Consider the following 13,974-nt stretch of genomic DNA (forward strand, 5'->3'; position numbering starts at 1 on the left):
GTTCGCCCATTCAGCAGCGGCCAGAACGCAATATAGGACAAACAAACTCAGTGAAACCTGAACTAGGGAGTCCGGGACACACAAGAGAAGACACACAGACACGCCTACTTTACACAAACTTTGAATCAGGAAGTCCCAGCGCACAGAGGAGGAGGGCACACACAGACACGCCCACTTAACACAATCAGAGAAACGAAACTTAACTTTTCTTTCACGCACTTCTGGGATCATGGCTGCAGCAGCTCAGCTCAGGAATCTCAAAGATGAGGCCACGTGTTCCATCTGTCTGGAATATTTTACGGATCCGGTGTCCACAGACTGTGGACACAACTTCTGCCGCTCCTGCATCACTCAGAGCTGGGAGGGGAGAGATGGAAACTTCCGCTGTCCGCAGTGCAGAGAAATGTCTCCTGGGAGAAGCCTCCGACCCAACAGGCAACTCGGAAACATGGTGGAAATGGTAAAACAGCTTCACCTGCCCCCCGTGGAGCCCCCACAGGAGAATCTGTGCGAGAAACACGAGGAGAAACTGAGGCTGTTCTGTGACGAGGATCAGAGGGTGATATGTGTGGTCTGCCGGGAGTCCAAGGCCCATAAATCTCACTCAGTGAGTCCTATTGAGGAGGCTGCCGAGGAGTACAAGGTATGTGTGCGGGTGTATGGGATCAGAAGTGAAGTCACACTTAGAGGAGTATAGTGAAGGCTGCAAAGGATTGCAGGGTTTGTGTGGCATTGTTATGGGATCACAGGAGTCAGTCCTTGAGTAATATAGGGGAGCAGGCCCGGCACTGGAGGTTGGGCCAGGTGGGCCAGGCCCACCCAGGGAAGGGCCCTGGCCCACCCGGGGCCGTTCAGATCTGGAAATCCAGGGATTGTTGTTTTATCCCTAATGGTCATCAATTGCGAACTTAAAACTAGATTGAGAGGGCTGTCCAGGAGTAGAAAGGTTTGTCACAGCCCTGGGCTCACAGTTCCACACTGAGCCCCGTAGAGGGGGCGGCACATACACAAGGTGTGTCTGTATCAGTCCAGCCACAACTAACTACTTACTAAGGGCTCCACGGAGAATTCTGCCCAGGGGCACAGAGCTGGTCTGGGGGAACTCAGGGATCACTCATTGCACTGCACGGTCTCCATAGACAATTCTGCACAAGAGCACAAGGTGTGAACCCCATGGAAGGGGCTTGACAAGATAACAAGGATGGTATGTCTGTCCCAGCCCTGTGGTCACATCTCTCACACCCTGATCCCCACAGAAGGTGCTGCAGAAGTGCACAAAGTGTGTCTGTGGGTGTTCAGTGTTTACCAGTGACATCACTTCCTGAGTCCCACAAAGAAGGCTGCAAAGGATGACCAGTTTTGTGCTTAGATGACGGGAAATACGAGGCACTCCTAAGATTCCATTGAGAGGGGTGTCACAGATCACAAGGTTTGTGTGTGGGTGTTCTGGGTTCATACATGAAGAGACACTTTGGGAGTTCATACAGGAGGCTGCAGAAGAGCATAAGGTGTGTCTGCAGGGGTTCAGGGATCACTCATTGCATTCTTAGGACTACAGAAAAAGGCAGCTCAAGGGCAGAAAGGCACGTGTGTCACAGCCTTGGGGTCACGAGGCCCGCACCCCGAGTCCATAGAAGATGCGACAGAAGAGCGCAAGGTATGATTGTCATAGACCTGGAATCACACATCCCACACCTCAAGCCTCAGAGGCACGTCTGCAGGATGCCCAAGAGTACACAGAACTACTGTGAGTGTCCCGGGATCCAGAGTGGATTGAGAAGACGGCCCAAGGCTTGTGCCTCTGAAGGCTTTGGTGTCTCCAGCACTGCTCTCGGATGTATTAAGGAGGTGGCCCAAGCGTGTATGTATGGTTTGTGTGTGTGTGAAAGGATTTTGTTGCTCGGGTTCAAATTCATATTAAAACAGGAGACAAGAGGCGTTTGGCAAAACAGAAACAATTTTTTTAAATTAAACAACTCAGCCCGGAGAACAGTTACAGGCACAAGGTCAAAATGCCTCAATGTACATTGTGGTGGTTTTATTCTTTTATAAAAATATTTACATCAAGCCATAACGCAACCAGAATCCAATATTCTAGTTAGTTGGCGCCTTAGAGTCATAAATTAAGGGTCAAACATTACTCCAGGTGGGTCTCGACCTTGCATGGACACAGTGTGGCCAGTGGTAAATGTGTCTAGATGTCCGGCCTGGGGAGCGCGTGATCACTACTTGTGCTAGATCCTGATTGGCTCTATGTTGCTAACTCATTTGGCATCTGACTTTATTGTGTTTTCGAACCGCACGTACCAACTTGGAGCATGTGTGCTTTTTTTTTATTTCAAAAGATTTTATTAGAATAGTTTTGTAAGTACAGTACAGATATGTTGAAGGCAATATTGTACGCCGGTGAGGTTACAATTGGCGTCGCGCTATCGGGCTTGTACCCGCACTCATCTGATAGACATTGTCATGGGCTAGGCGTGTTAGGGCTCGGCCATGTTATACATTGCCCTCATAGGGAGGAAGAGAAGAGAGAGAGAAGAAGAGTCAGGAGAGATAGACAGAGTAGCGGACAGGGTGGCAGGCGCTTCTCGCTGGGGGCCATCCTGCTGGAGTTCGCCGTGTGTGAGGGGGTGCAAGAGCGTTCCGATCTGTGTAATTTGCTTATGGTGGTTTATGTGAGCTCAGATAGTTGGCTAGGGTGAGCCACATCTCGCCCTTAGTGGTAGAGTTGGGTGAGTGTTTTGATGTTATGTTATCTGCCCCTCTTAGGAAGGTGATCCAGTTGAACCAGCTTTTGAAGGAAGCTTTCCCTGTGTTCTTCCAGTTTGCCAGGATAGTTTTAACTGCTGCTGTGAGTAGGACGTCTATTAGCTCGCTGTCGTTCTTAGATTGGATCTCAGGAGTCATGAAGGCCGCGACTGTCCCTAGAAAGTCTGTCTGCAGTGAGAACCTTATTATGCTATTTATGAAGTCTCTTACTTTGTTCCAGAATGTTTTAACTTTAGGGCAGTGAAAGATTAGGTGGGCTTGGTCACCTTTTAGTTTGTGGCAGTTCCAGCATAGATCGTTGTCTCGGAGCCCTACGGCCGCTAGTCTGGCCGGGGTCCAGTAGGCTTTGTGGAGGAGCCAGTATTTCGTTTTTGCCAGGATTGGGGTGACTTTGTTTGTGCTTGCTGAGTTCCACAGGCGAATTTTTTCCCTCTCGCTAAAACACCTATTATGTTGACCATCCCAGTATTCTAGTGTTTTGGCATTTAGTTTTGATGAAACTGGGCTTAGCAATTTGTATAGGTGTGACGTTTGGTGGCCAACTTTGTTTAGATAGGCCGAGTATTGCAGGATTGATGGGACTTCTTTGCTAAGATCTGCCTTGGTGAGTGCTGCCTTTATCTTTAGAAAGCTGTAGAATTCTATGTCTGGTAGATTGTGAAGGTGTTTTAGGGTGTCGAATGTGAGTGGAGTGCTAAGTTTTTCTAGTTGGATGGGGGTGGAGATGCCTCGTTTGTACCACGATCATGTTAAGTGTCTTGTCTTTGCATTTTATTTTGGTGTTGTACCAAATGGATTCCCATCTTGTGTTTTTTATGCTAATCTCCATTCTTTTGTCTACTTTAAGAATGGTGTTCTTGGTGTTTTTGAGTATGATACTGTTAGCTTCGGGGTGTCTATTGGCTGTGATTAGGGCTAAGGGGTCGAGACCTCTTATGATTGCTCTTTCTAGCGTTAGCCATGTCGGTGTGTATTCATGTCGTGGCAAAAGCCAGTGTAACCCTTGTTTGGCTAGGCATGCCGTCTGGAATGTTTTGAAGTTGGTCAGGTTGAGACCTCCTAGGCTTTTGCTCAGCTTTAGTTTCTGTAAGCTTATTCTGGGTTTCTTGTCCTTCCATAGGAATTTATTTATCAGGGTACCTAGATTTTTGTGGAAGTCTTCTGTAGTTATTAGCGGGAGCATGCTTAGCAGGTAGTTAACCATGGGTGCTATCATCATTTTTATTGTTTCAATTCTGCCCCACCAGCTGACAAACTTTGGTGACCACGCTCCAAGTTTCTCTTTTACTTTGTTTAGAATTGTCTTTTCATTGTGGTCAAGTGTTGTCTTGAGATCTCTCTCAAAGTGTAGCCCGAGATATTTCAGAGCTCCTTTCTGCCACGCCAACCCTGAGTTCCCTAGTACTGCCTTAGCAGTGTGTACGTTTAGAGGTTTGCGTTCCGATTTGTCTCTATTGAGTTTATAGCCCGAGACCTTGCGTATTCCTCAATGGTGGCCAGTCGGGCTGCTATTGAGGGCCTGGGTTCTCTGTTGTGATGAGTATGTCATCCGCGTAAGCAGTTAACTTGACTGTGTTCCCTCTGATATGGATTCCTTTTATTTCTGGGTTGGCCCTAATCATGCTCAGCAGTGGTTCTATAGAGAGTAGGAAGAGTGCTGGGGATAATGGGCACCCTTGTCTCGTGCCTCTTTCTAAGAGTAGCGTCTCTGAAGTGCACCCATTGACTACTACCCGGGCTTTTGGTTCGTTATATAGTGCCACCACCATTCTTCTATAGTTCCCCCCCTAGTCCGAACTTGTGCATACATTGGTCAAGGAAGGACCACGACCCTCTGTCAAACGCTTTCTCGGCATCTAGAGCTATCATAACTGCTTGTGCGCTTTTGGCGGAGGCGTAATTTATTAAGTGACATAAAAGCCTTGTGTTGTCTTGGGACATCCTGTTTTTGAGATAGTCCACCTGAGAGTTATGGATTAGGGTTGGAAGTAGCGCGTTTAGCCTCGCTGCTAAGACCTTGGCATAGATCTTGCAGTCCACATTAATTAGAGATATGGGGCAGTAATTTTGTAGGTGCTGTGGGTCTTTGCCGTCTTTTGGGATAACTATTATGTTGGCCTCTGTCACTGAGCTAGTCATTTTCCCTTTGTGGAAGCAGTGTGTGAACACCTCTTCCATTGTGGGTTTAATTAGGCGGAGGAATTGTTTGTAGAAACCTGCTGTGTAGCCATCTGGCCTGGGAGCCTTGTTGTCTTTGAGGTCTGCTACTGCTCTCTCTATCTCTGTCCCCGTAATGTCTTGTTCTAATGTCGTACTCTGTGTCTCCGTTAGACTGGGTAGGTTTAGACTGTCTAGGAGGCTGGCTCCCTTGTCTGCTTTGAGGTTTTGTCTTCTCTGTACAGGCCCTCAGAGAAGTCTTTAAAGACCTTAAGGATCTCTTTGTTTGACGTTTGAGATGTCTTGTTGCTGTCAGTTATTGCTACAATCGTGTGTTGTCTCTGTTTGCTCTTGAGGTATGAGGCTAATGCTTTCCCTGCTCTGTTTGCTTTACATAGGTTTATAGCTTTATATTTATTTATCCACATGCCTGCTCTTTCGCTTAGGATCTTGTTGAGCTCATATTTATTCCCTGTTAATTCTGACAGGGTGTTTTTATCCCTTAAGTTCGTGCTGTGGCCCCTTTCTAGGTCTTTAATCTGAGCTTCGAGCTCTATTAGTTTTTTGTTCCTTTCTCTATTCATTCTTGACTTGATGCTAGTATTTTGCCCCTGACTGTGGCTTTCAGTGCGTCCCAAAGGGTGCCTCTGTCCATGCTTGGGCTATCAGTGAACTCTAGGTATTCTTTTATGGTATCTTCTTTTTCGGCAACGTTATTCGAGTTTTTGAGAATATCACTATTGAATCTCCACCTGCGGCTAGCTTGTTCATTGTGTCTTCCGCTGAGTGTTAGACTGATGAGTGAGTGGTCTGATATTGTTCTTGGAGCTATTTCTGTGTGGTCTATGAGATGTGTGTGGGGGGCTGAGGTGAGGATGTAGTCAATTCTGCTATATGAGTTGTGTGGGTGAGAGTAGAAGGAGTAATCTCTTTCGTCTGGGTGTTGTATTCACCAAGGATCTTTTAGGTTGAGCTTGGCGTACAGGTTCCCTAGAGTGTTTTGTCCTGATGAGCAGTGGCTCGCTCTTTGTGGGTGTCTGTCAAATTAGTTGAGGTCCCCGGCTGCTATTAGGAGGTCTTTTCGTGGAGGCTTACTTAGTCTGTTCTCAACCTTACTCCAGAATTTGCTGTCTTCAGAGTTGGGTCTATATATGTTGGCAATGTGTATTGTGTCCTCCCCCCTCTTGAGACTGGTTATTAGGATTCTTCCGTCCTCGTCGGCGTAGCTATCTTGTACTATTAGCCTAGATTTTTTGTTTATAAGTGTAATCACTCCCCTTTTTTTGTGGACCGCTGGCGAGCATAGCGACTGACCTATCCAGTTAGCTTTCAGGCGTAGTGCGTCTTCTGCTGACAATTTAGTTTCCTGGAGCACGTACACGTCGCTTTTTGTTTTGCTCAGGTATTCTATAGCCTTCCTTCTCTTGACCGGGTAATTGAGCCCTTTGACATTAAAGGAGACTACCTTAATCGTTGTAGGTGCTAGGTTATGCGTGGCTGGTGTAATTCCTTAACTTGGGAATCGCTTCATGTTGTGGTTTTGTAATGTGCTCTTGTTCGCCCTGGATGGTGCCCTCGACTCCCTTTGGCTGTAGCTCCCATGTGATGTACACTTTGTCTAGTGTGATGGCTTGGTCAAAGCTTGTGTATGTCCGCGACTAGGATAGAGAGGATAGAGAAAGAGAAGGAAAGAAGGAAGAAGAAAAGCATGGAAAGCAGAGATATCTGTACTCGGAGGACCCCCATCCCCGCCATATCCCCGTCCTGTCCCAACTCCACCCCCCATTGCTTGTATTATGAGCGTGCAACAGCAAAGTTCCTCCCCTCCTTCCCCCGAGGCTTGTATTGAGCTAAGTCCAAGCTTCCTATGGGCTTACGACAGTACTTGATCGTTTCGACCGGATTGCTAAGGTAAGCTTAAAGGATATATGAGAGTTCCTGTTGTGCTGCTGCTCCCTCTAGTCGGCCCGGTGCGCCTTGGGTGCTGTCGTTGAGGTAGTAGCTGTGTGTGAGGTAGTACACTTGCAAATAGTGTTACTCTTTCCCCTGTGTGGTGGTTCCTTGTATATAACCAGTTGTGTTCAGTCCGAGGCAGCGTTAGTTTCCTTTGGTGCCATCCGCCTCGATGTTTCCTGTTGATGCCCTCCTTTTCCCTACACCTGTGTTCTGGGCTTCCATATCTTCTGATGGAGGGCCTTGGAGATATCTTCTCAGCCCGTTGGGGTCATCGAAGACCTGCATTCGCCACTTGTCTGTGACTCTTAGTTTGGCTGGACCTGCAAAGCTAAAGGTGACATTATCCTTCCGCATTCTTTCTCTTAGCCCTAGGAATCCTTTTCTGGTTTCTACTGTTTGCCTTGAGAAGTCTTGCGTGATTATTATTTTGTGACCGTTCCATCTTAGATTTGGGGTTTTCCTTGCAAATGCAAAGATCGCCTCTGTTTGGTTTGATCTCAGGGGCTTACAGATGATTGGTCGTGGGCCTCGGCCTTGAGGTAGTTTGGTTGCAGGCACTCTGTATGCTTTGTCAATTTCGAATTGTCTATCAAATGTGATGCCTGTTAGTAGAGGTATCAACTCTTCTATTAGGTTTGTGCATGATCCGGGCTTGTCCTCTTCTCCTTCGGGTATCCCTAGCAGTCTTATGTTCCCCCTTCTGGTGCGGTCATCTTGTTCTGCTAGCTGCTTCTGGAGAGCAGTTGAGGCCTTTGCAATGGAGTGTAGGCATTTATTAGCTTGTGCATTGTCATCCTCTATGCTGCTAATGCGCTTCTCCGTAGCATCGATTCTGCAGTTTGTTTTATGCTGATCCGCCCTTATGACTGCTAGCTCCAGTTGCATATTGTCTATTGTCTGCTTTGTTGATTTACCCAACTCGTTGCCTTCATTGATTTTTTTGAGTATCAGATCCAGGGTTATCTCGCTTTTTTGCTTTTGTGGCGAATAGGGAATGTCTTTTCTGTATTTTTTTATTTCGTTAGTTAATTTGCTGTCATGACCTGCCATCGCTGCAAAGCCTCTTCTGATCTGATAGCTCCCTAGTCTTCCGTCTTTTTGTTGGGTGCTTAGGGTTTTTTTTAGGATTGGCTTTCCTGTGTCTCTGTCCTGACGGTTCAGCCTGAACCTGCTTGGTTCCCGGATGGTTCTTGTCCTGGTCTTTGCTCCTACCAGTTCTCCTCTGTGATACTAGCCTTTCCTTTTGGCCAGTCCCTTGCTTTCTAATTGAGCAGGCGCTCTGTATGGGTTTCCTCCAGTTATTGGCACTCTTTGTTTGTTGATGTGAGTGTGTGATCAGCTCCACCATGGCTTGTTGTAGGTTGTGTTCTCGTTTATTTTGGTTGCTGCACAGTCTTGAGCAGCGCAGGGCTTGCTGACACTTCTTGCACTTATTGCAGTTGGTTGTTCTCGCTGGTTTCCTCTGCTTCCCCTACTTTCGTAAAGCGGACTTCGGGCGGGGCGCAAAAAGGCGGCTCCCACTCGTGTGCTTCCGGTTTCAGTTTCGGTTTTGACCCTTAATTAATGTAGTCGCGTTCTGCTGGCTTGGTAATACTGGTGCAGAATTGTTGTTATTTCCCTTCTTATTATTTCCACTCCAGCGTGTCTGGTTGCTTGTTCAGACGCTTGTTAAAGCCCACAGCCTTTTGTGCGCAACTCGCGGTGTGTGGGATGAGGTCTAGGTTCAAAATGGCGGCCCCCAGACGTGCTTTCGCTTTCTTCTTGTTTATGTTAGGGGGTTTCGAGTATCGCTTTACTGTTTGCCTCACCCCCTCTGGCGCATTTGTGGCACTTACTTGGCTGCTTTATTGGAGCTTTGCGGTTGTTGCTGCTATATGTTGTGGCTCTTCCAGGGCGTCGGGCGAGGATGCGACATGGAGGCCCCCAGTAAAGCGCTTCTAAGTTGTGGGTTCGTATACAGCTTCCCTTTGTGGTTCTGCACCCTTGCTGTGCCCGGCAGCAGTGCCGGGTATCTCTTCCAGCTTGTCCTTCAAACGTAGTGCCAGGCTGCCTCCATTCCCATCACCGCTCGCTGCTCACCGCTGCTAAGTTGTTAAGATGGTGGCCCCCAGTTGTACTTTCGCTTTCTCTCTCGTTCTGCTTCGCGTAGCGCTCTCTCTGCCGCAACAGCTCTCTGTGGATCTTTTGTTGCACTTACTCAGCCTTGGTTGAGGCAGCCGGGGTATTGGGGCTCGCCGTGCGTGCTTCGTAGTTCAAGCAAGGGTCCTACACAACATCGATTCTTTTCCACTCCGACTCTGTTCCGCTCGCTAGTTGTTTAGGGCGCCATCTTGGCGATGCCTCGCCCGATTGGGGTAGTATACTGGCCAAAACTTCTGCGTTTTGCTGCTGACGGCCGCTCTTTTGTGCTCTTCTTGTGCCCCCGGTGTTCTGACGTCTTTTGCTGGTCTTCTGTTACAGGACCGAGCTAATTTCGCTGAAAGATTCGCTGTTGTACGCCTCAGGATTGTGGAGGTAACGGACCTAGGCGCCCGTCCTCATTGACGTCCAAGCCACGTCCCCTGGCTATTGTAATGTCGCTGCGCCTATCTCTGGGATCGATCAAGAGTTTCCCGCCCACTTGTTTGCCTGCCAGCTACGCCTCCTGTGACCCATCATTCAGTGATCCCGTACCTCGGTTGCAGGACCTGTCTGACTACATACTTGCGTGTTGAGGTACATGTGGAGTTTGGGACGGGGGATTCTTTTAATTTGGACAATAGTTGATTTATGTCGACAAACGCATCAGCATTTAGAGGTTTAAAGCGGTTCTGCCTGCTCTATAGAGAAAGAGGCCTGAGAGAACACATGTCTACCTCAAGCGGTGCTCTGTGCTCCGTAGAGGAGGCCCAAGAGTACACAGTATGTCTGGGAGTGTTAAGGGATCTCAAGCACTGTGGGCTCTATAGCGAAAGAGACCCAAGGGAACACATCATCTGTTCTGGGATCTCGGGTGAGTTCCGTGGCTCTATCCAGAGAGGGCGCCAGGAGTAAGACTTACGTCTGTGTCTGTGCCAGGATGACAGATCTCATACCGTGACCCCCCTGTGCAGAAAAGCACAAGCTATGGTCGTTGCAGCCCAGGGATCACTAGTCACAAACTGAGAGTCCCAGTCCCAAGGAAGAGGCTGCATCAGAAGCGCCTGCCTAGGCTCCATCAGCAAACAATGGTCCTAGACCTTTTACTTAATATAGCAGAAGCAATCAGTACATAGTTACTAAATGAAATTATTTAAGAACCTCCTCCTAGGATCAACTCAAGGTAATTAATACACCTGTCAAAGGAAAATGCAACAGACCAGATTCAAGGAACAGAAGCAATTTTAATTCATTGCATCTAGATTTCTGAGTATAATACACATTAGTAATTCATGAACGTGAAGGTTGCCCCAAGGAAGGGACGTGCAGATGAGAAAAGGGGGGGTAGGGTGGTTTGGAATGTGTTTAGTGGTTGGGTGATAGAGGAAAAGTCATGGGATAGTGACACACAAAATATTTACAACATTTACATATAGAGGAACGGTTTAGAAAATCACCGTACTCATTAACCTGGCCAGTTAAAAGGTCTAGGACCATTGTTTTCTATACCTCAATACACCCAGGTCCACGACCGTTGGGTTAACCCATTTTGATAATGGTTAGGCTCCATCAGCAGCGCCTCCCTGGGCTCCATCAGCAGCGCCTCCCTGGGCTCCATCGGCAGCGCCTCCCTGGGCTCTATTAGCAGCACCTCCCTAGGCTCCATCAGCAGCCCTTCCTGGGCTCCAATGGCAGCACCTCCCTGGGCTCCACCAGCAGCACCTCCCTGGGCTCCATCAGAGACACCTCCCTGGCCTCCACCAGAAGCACCTCCCTGGGCTCCACCAGCAGCACCTCCCTGGGCTCCATCAGAGACACCTCCCTGGCCTCCACCAGCAGCACCTCCCTGGGCTCCATCAGCAGCACCTCCCTGGGCTCCACCAGCAGCACCTCCCTGGGCTCCACCAGCAGCACTTCCCCGGGCTCCACCAGCAGCACCTCCCCGGGCTCCACCAGCAGCACCTCCCCGGGCTCCACCAGTAGCACTTCCCCGGGCTCCACCAGCAGCACCTCCCCGGGCTCCACCAGCAGCACCTCCCCGGGCTCCACCAGCAGCACCTCCCCGGGCTCCACTAGTAGCACTTCCCAGGGCTCCACCAGCAGCACCTCCCCGGGCTCCACCAGCAGCACCTCCCCAGGCTCCACCAGCAGCCCCACCCTGGCCTCCATCAGCAGGGCCTCCCTGGGCTCTGTCAGCATCGCCTCCCTGGGCTCTGTCAGCAGCACCTCCCTGGGCTCCACCAGCAGCACCTCTAAAGGCCCATCTGCTGCTGGTCCTCGGTCACTCTACGAAAGATGGAAGTTGTTCTGGGTCCAGTTCTCCTGACTGGACTCGTCTGATGCAGAGAGTCTTGGATATACGCGGTGTTTAAATCCCAGTTAAAATTCGAGGACGTCATTTTAAATCTGCCCAGAACCCACGATTGAGAGTGTGGACCTGTCTTCAGTTAGTGTCAGATTCAGGAGATTCATGGTGCAACACTGGTCCTGAGGATGGTCTCGTTTAGTTATGAAGTCTGAGACCGAAACGTCGACGCACTGACACTTTTTTGCTAATATCATCTGACTATGTATTGTAAATAAATATATATAGTTGGTAACTGATGCATATATGGCATAAATTGTATATATTGTCCATATAAATACGCAAAGGTGTCTATCATCACTGCTCATAGAAAAATTTAAATAGCAGTTTTGTGTTCTGGTTGCCATTTCATGAATTGTCATGTTGATTTTGCCTATGCTGATGGAATAATTTATTTACTGATGATATAAACTCAATGACTATATAAATACAATCTCCGGTTGTTTATTGAATAATGTTCATTTGTTATGACATTCTTATAAATTGTTAAATGATAAGAAATAATTCCTTCAGGAACTTTTGTTCTGTTGTTATTGGACTCCCTGGGAGCGCCAGGTTGTCTCACACAGGAAAACAAAACCATTAACCCCCTCGACCTGAGAGAACATTCTCAGTTACTTTTCTTTTTTGTTTTTCGATAATAAAATTTGGGGTTTTAAAAAAAAACAAAAAACTTTACTGCGCTGACTCAATAAATATGGCGCCTGCTCTGCAGACCTGCCACGCCTTCAGCGGCACTGAAGGCGCTCAGCTGTAACCATAGTGATCAGCCTGGCGGATCAAGTCAAGTAAGGTGTAGGACTTGGCATTTATTGGCTAAAGTCCATAAACGTTTTTGCTTTACCCCTAGACCTCTTTTAATGTCTCGGCTAGCGAAGGCTGCGCATGCGCAGCCTCGCTAGCGAGATCTTATGTCCCTTAGTAGCGAGGTTAACCCTGCCCCTCTTCTCAATTGGCTGGCCTCCTAAACGCTGGCCAGCCATTGGAGAAGAGGTCCCATTGAAGATGTAAGCCCCGTCTTTTTCGGATTGAGGGGCATGTTTTTTCAGTTCTTTCTCTCAGTCCAAAACAGGCCCCCTCCCCAGTCTGAAAAGGACGGGGCTTGCAGAGTCTAATGTTACCGCATCGCACCACGCGTATATCCGCAGCTGCTGCCACCATTTTGCTTGTTCCCACGTCTAGAATGTGATGTGTGTACCTAAAAAAGGAGCCCAATAGTACATGACTTCCCGTAACCGCGAAAAGGACAAACAAAAGAAAGTAGCTCGACTTCAGTGCGGCAGCCATTATAGAACAGGGTTCTTCCTCGTCTCAGTAAATAGCCGGAACGGCCGAAGAACTGGACAACTTATTGTTTCTAGGTTTTCTAACGTTTCTTTACAAAACGATTGTCTCTGTAGCATTTGCTGTGTAGTTACTCACGATATCAAAGTCACCAAAAACCGATATACCCCGTTTTTCAACATTTGGGCGGTCTAGTGAGTTTTTAGTCTTTCGTCTATTTCCTGTAACAGAATTGACTGTCCTTTTTCGCTGTCTGTAGCTGGACGGCCTTTGGCAATGGGCTACGAGGGAAGGGCGCTGCTGACGCATTAGAGCCACGCCTCCTTAGCGCTTTCTGGCCTTGCTAGGGCTGTCTTTCTTCCTCCTCCTCCGAGCTCACGGAGGGATCGGCGCCGGAGCTTCATTCTCGGAGAAGGCGCTGTGTCACCCTCATATATCTGAACCGAGAACTACACGTTGCCCGCCATGGACGAGAAGTCGCTTTGTAAAGAGATGGACCAATGGATAGAGCAGCTCAATGAGTGCAAGCAGCTGTCCGAAGGCCAAGTGAAGACCCTATGCGAGAAGGTGTGAGGGAGGGGTGGGTTAGGGGCAGGGAGAAATAGCGCTTGGCAGGCGAGGGAGGGCCTAAGGAATGAATACACTCTCGGAGTAGTAAGGTTAAGAAGGGGAGGAACCCACTGTGAGAATAGGGTGGAATGTTTGCGCCAGCTTATCGAGTGCCTTATTAAGGGGAGTGAGCCTCCGATGGAGCTGGGTGGGGGAAATCACAGCGCCGAGGGGGCGGGCTAGTGCCTCACTGCTGTAACTTTATGCACGGGTGGCAGGGGGGTGGTGGTACCCATGTTTCAGCGCCCAGTTATCTCCCCCCTCACTAGTGTCGGGGGCTGGCAGCCCGCTCCCCCGGTGACGCTGTGCTGCTGGAAGCCATGACTCTGGCTCTGGCTTTAGCTGCCGCTCCTCCCTCTCTCCAGAGCTGCAGCAAAGTCTGGACACCCTCTGTACCCGCCTGGGTCCACCCCTCACAGCCTTAGAACCCACAGCCCCCGCAGCTGCAGACAAGCAAAGTTTTTCACATGTAATTTTAGGGTTACTGCTTCCTTTATTGTCCTGTGTATGTAGCTAGAACTGTTAGTTTCATTGAAAAATCAGGTACCTATGCCGAGGGGGCGGGCTAGTGCCTCACTGCTGTAACTTTATGCGCGGATTGCAGGGGGGTGGTGGTACCCGTCTTTCGGCACCCAGTTGTCTCCCCCCCTCTCTCTCTCGCGTCGGGGGCTGGCAGCCCGTTCCCCCGGTGACGCTGTTCTGCTAGAAGCCAT

At 48.9% G+C, this 13,974-nt stretch overlaps 1 protein-coding gene across 1 annotated transcript in view; it reads left to right on the forward strand.

Annotated features, from left to right (window-relative positions):
* Positions 1–227: 227 nt before the first annotated feature.
* LOC144827028 (E3 ubiquitin-protein ligase TRIM39-like) overlaps positions 228–13,974 on the forward strand; it is a 160,530-nt gene continuing 146,783 nt past the window's right edge. Inside the window, exon 1 of the mRNA XM_078685494.1 lies at positions 228–643. Within this exon, the coding sequence (XP_078541620.1) occupies positions 230–643 (414 nt within the window). The 5' untranslated portion in view covers positions 228–229. The remainder of the gene's footprint in view (positions 644–13,974) is intronic.

Source organism: Lissotriton helveticus, chromosome 4_1 (genome assembly GCF_964261635.1).
Source record: "Lissotriton helveticus chromosome 4_1, aLisHel1.1, whole genome shotgun sequence".
Classification (NCBI taxonomy): Eukaryota; Metazoa; Chordata; class Amphibia; order Caudata; family Salamandridae; genus Lissotriton; species Lissotriton helveticus.